Source organism: Peromyscus californicus, unplaced genomic scaffold (assembly GCF_007827085.1).
Source record: "Peromyscus californicus insignis strain IS unplaced genomic scaffold, ASM782708v3 Scaffold_5__1_contigs__length_169319896, whole genome shotgun sequence".
In the NCBI taxonomy this organism is placed as follows: Eukaryota; Metazoa; Chordata; class Mammalia; order Rodentia; family Cricetidae; genus Peromyscus; species Peromyscus californicus.
The window spans coordinates 91,135,668-91,139,492 of record NW_026294573.1 but is presented as its reverse complement, the minus strand read 5'-3'; the positions used below and the strand labels follow the sequence as shown (position 1 = coordinate 91,139,492).

The 3,825-nt window shown below is 51.6% G+C and overlaps 1 protein-coding gene across 1 annotated transcript; it reads right to left on the bottom strand.

Annotated features, from left to right (window-relative positions):
- Positions 1-530: 530 nt before the first annotated feature.
- Positions 531-1,856, bottom strand: Actl7b (actin like 7B). The gene has a single exon (XM_052718246.1). It carries the CDS (start codon positions 1,852-1,854, stop codon positions 601-603), a length of 1,254 nt encoding a protein of 417 aa, XP_052574206.1. The 5' UTR covers positions 1,855-1,856; the 3' UTR covers positions 531-600.
- Between the last annotated feature and the right edge of the window lie 1,969 nt (positions 1,857-3,825).

The following is a 3,825-nucleotide window of genomic DNA, read 5'->3' as shown; positions in this document are numbered from 1 at the left end:
CAGACATTCTCTAAAACTTTGAACAAAATTCTCACGTAGTCGTGCTTTTGTGAGGGGAAAAATGGGGTACTGCTTTTAATATTTCACTAAGAGGCCCCTCCAATCTTGGCCCCTCCATGCACCTCTGCTGCAGAGGAGACTATAATAAAGGGCAGCTGGAGGACGGGACACATAACTGGAACTGGCACCAGGAAGTGGAACGCATGGGCTCAGAGACACCTAAAGGATCTAGGATTAGTTCATGCTGCTTTGACTCAGGCACCAGCCATTTTAACGAGACTCTCTCTGCTCCGGGATGGGCCACCTTCCAGCTACCTTCCTCTCTGGAAAGAAACGTTGCCACAGCAGCTGTTAAGACAGCTTGGCATCCATCTTGCCTCCCAGGAGAAGGTATGTCTCACTTCTGAGGCACGTACACTCAGGTTGAGAAGGCAGTTATCTCTAAACTCAACTTGTCACCACCTGCTATCGGATTCGACCAAGAACTCCAGACCAGACATGATTGTTATAGGTTAAACTTTTATGTGAAATTCTGTAAAGGTATAGAGTAGCCCCCTGGAGGGCCTCTGCTTCCAGCTCTTGCCTGTGGGGCCTGCCCCTTTAGCACTTGCTGTAGATGGCTGCACAGCCCCGCTCCTCAAACTCCTCCTTGCTGACCCAAAGCTGCTGGAAGGCCTGCAAGGAGGCCAGGATGGAGCCGCCGGTCCACACCGACATCTTCCTCTCGGGAGCAGCAGCCACCGTGGGGGTCTCCCCCGGGCAGAGGAGACTCAGCTCCCTCTGGAAGCGCTCGTGGAAGCCATCCAGCATGGTGCAGCCACCGCACAGCAGCACGTTAGCGGCCATCTCCTCCTTGAAGCCAGTGTCCTGGCAGCGGCCCAGGCAGTCAGCCGTGAGCTCCGGGAGGCCTGGCTGGGTGTAGCCCACTAGAGAGGGCTTGAAGAGCATCTCGGAGCAGCGGAAGCGCTCCTGGCCGATGGTGATGACCTTGCCGTCTGGGAGCTCGTAGTCTACATGCAGGTCCTCAAGGCCCAGGCTCATCTCCTCCTCTGGCTGCAGCGCAGCGTAGCAGCACTTCTTCTTGATGTGTTCTATGATGTGCAGGTGATCATCCGAGAACTTGTGACCTGCCTCATTGAGCAGCTGCATGAGATAATTGGTGAGGTCGCAGCCGGCATAGTCTACACGGCTGGGCAGGCCCGGCAGCAGGTCCCCCTCGGAGATGGGCACCACGTGTGACACGCCGTGCCCGCTCTCCACCACCAGCCCGGAGGTCTTGCCATATGAGTAGATGGACAGTAACGCCTGGGAGGTCACGTGCATGGCGGGGATGCCAAAGGTCTCGAACATGAGCTCCGCGTACTTTTCCCGGTTGCTGCTGGGGCTGAGCGGAGGGTCGGACACCAGCACCGCGTGCTCTTCCGGCAAGATCTTCATGGCGGTGTGGAAGATGTACTCCCAGATGTTCTGGATGCAATCCCAGTCCACCACAACGCCATGCTTCAGTGGGTTAACCAGCTTCAGAGATGCCTCCATGTTGAGCAACTCATGGCCCACGTAAATCTCCTTGAAGGTGTCTCCAGCGTCTGCGGCCAGCTCCGCGCTGCGCTTGCCCACGGTAGAGGAGATGAAGTAGGTGGGCCTTGGCTCTCCCGCGTAGCCACACTTACAGTACTGGGAACCCAAGTCAATGACCAGCGCCTTGATCTTGCGTATTTTCTTGGGCTTCAAATTCAGTTGAGTGGAACCTGTGTCCCGGATGCCAGCCTCAGGGACTGGCAGTGCTCCTGCCTCTCCAGGGTCGCCCTGGGCTGTGCCCATGGGCTTAGGGCTAGGGTTGTTCTTTGTCGCCATCTGCCTCCCTTCCTCGCCTTCTTACATCCACACCCTAGAGCTCCTGGAGAGAAAATGAGAGCCCACCTAGCAGTGCCTTGGCAACCACTTAGGGTTGTGATGTCACCAGGAATGGTCCATTTAGATGGGGGGAGTTTGGTCTTTTCACCCTCCACACACCTTCCTAACTGGTTTGCTCCAGGACAGAGCTAATGACCAGCAGCGCTAGAACCCACCACGCTGGACCTTGGTGCTCTCTGCTCCCTCTCACATGTCCATGTCTGGCCATTTAGTGACGATTTTTTCATTCCTTTCCTCCTCTGCTCCTTGGCATTGATAATTTGTGCCCATACAGAAAGCCGGGCACAGTACCGGGTGCTTCCCATGTTGTTTTGTGGAATCTTGGGGACTGGGCAGAGCTGCATAGAGGTTCAGAATTCAAGAGCAAACAGTTTTTAAGAGTGGTAATACTTCAACCAAAGTTCACCTAACACCAATTAACAAGGTCTCCTAAAGACCTCTGCACTAAGTGTGGTGGGTATGGATCAGTATGTCCAGCTGAAGAGATAATGGCCAAGCAGCCTCATACACGCATGTTAGGTGTCAAGGTGTGTATGCAGCACATGTTGGGGAGGAAGGCTGTCTACTCCTACTGGATATCCTTGGGAAAGCTGTGTACCTGTGCCTCAATGTTCACACTGGTGGGACTCAGTTGGGTCATATTTCAATGCACACTCTATGACCCTAATGAAAGAGTGAAAATCTATGTTCAAAACTAATTCTTCATAAGGTTATCTACTCATTACCTTAGTCCCCAAAATGAGGCAGAAGTGCTTACCAGCCATCACAGCAGCAGTAAATCCTAGTAAAAACTAACTCGGATCGATGGTGTCTATTTGTTCAGATTTCTCTAGTGCTTCCTAGTCCTGCTCACCTAGAACGGAAGTCCTTGCAATGGCCCACAGCCTGATGAGACTTGTCTGTAGCTGGAGTTTTCTCCAGTCCTGCCCAGCCCCATAGACCCCACAACTGCTTATAAAATAATCACTCAGAAGCTTATATTAATTAAACTGCTTGGCCATTAGCTCAGGCCTACCACTGACTAGCTCTTACACTTAAACTCAGCCTATTTCTGTTAACCTACATGTCCCACGTGTTCTGTGGCTTTACCTGTTGCCTTTACATGCTGCTCCCTGGACAGCAGGCTGGTGTCTACTCCTCTGCCTTCCTGTTCCCACAATTCTCTTCTCTGCTTGCCCCACCTATACTTCCTGCCTGGCTACTGGCCAATCAGCATTTTATTTATACAGAGCCATATCCACAGCACTTGTCTGTTCTCCACTACCAGCCTTGCTTCTCCCACCCATCCCATCGACATTTCCAGGCTCTTCCCCTGGTCACACAGGCCTTTGTGCAGCTTCTCTCAGTTGAGGTCAGCAAACTTCTATAAGGGGACAGTCACATTTATTTCCATTGAGCTTTTGGGCCAGTCTTTGTGATGCTGATTGTACTCTGTTTTTTATGGCCATGGGCAATTCATCAGTGAATGGGTATGGTTGCTTTAGTAAATGTATATACCACCACAGACCACAGGCTGGACGTTGCTGCATCTAACTCCCCAGTCATATGACTTAGTCCTCTGCACCTATTGCATCCCTAACACTCACGTCCCTTGGTCACCTCCTTCAGCTCTTTACACAACTGCTGTCAGCTCAGGGAGCCTTGACTGTGCTGTGGATATTGCTCTGTATGCTGTGAATGTGTTGCTCTGATTTTGTTGATAAATAAAGTGCTGATTGGCAGGAAGTATAGTATAGGCGGGATAAGCAGAGAGGAGAATTCTGTGAAGAGGAAGGCTGAGTCAGGAGTCGCCAGCCAGACGTAGAGGAAGCAAGATGTAAAAGTACCGGTAAGCCACAAGCCACATAGCAACTTATAGATGAATAGAAATGGGTTAATTTAAGATATAAAAACTAGATAAAGAGCAGATAG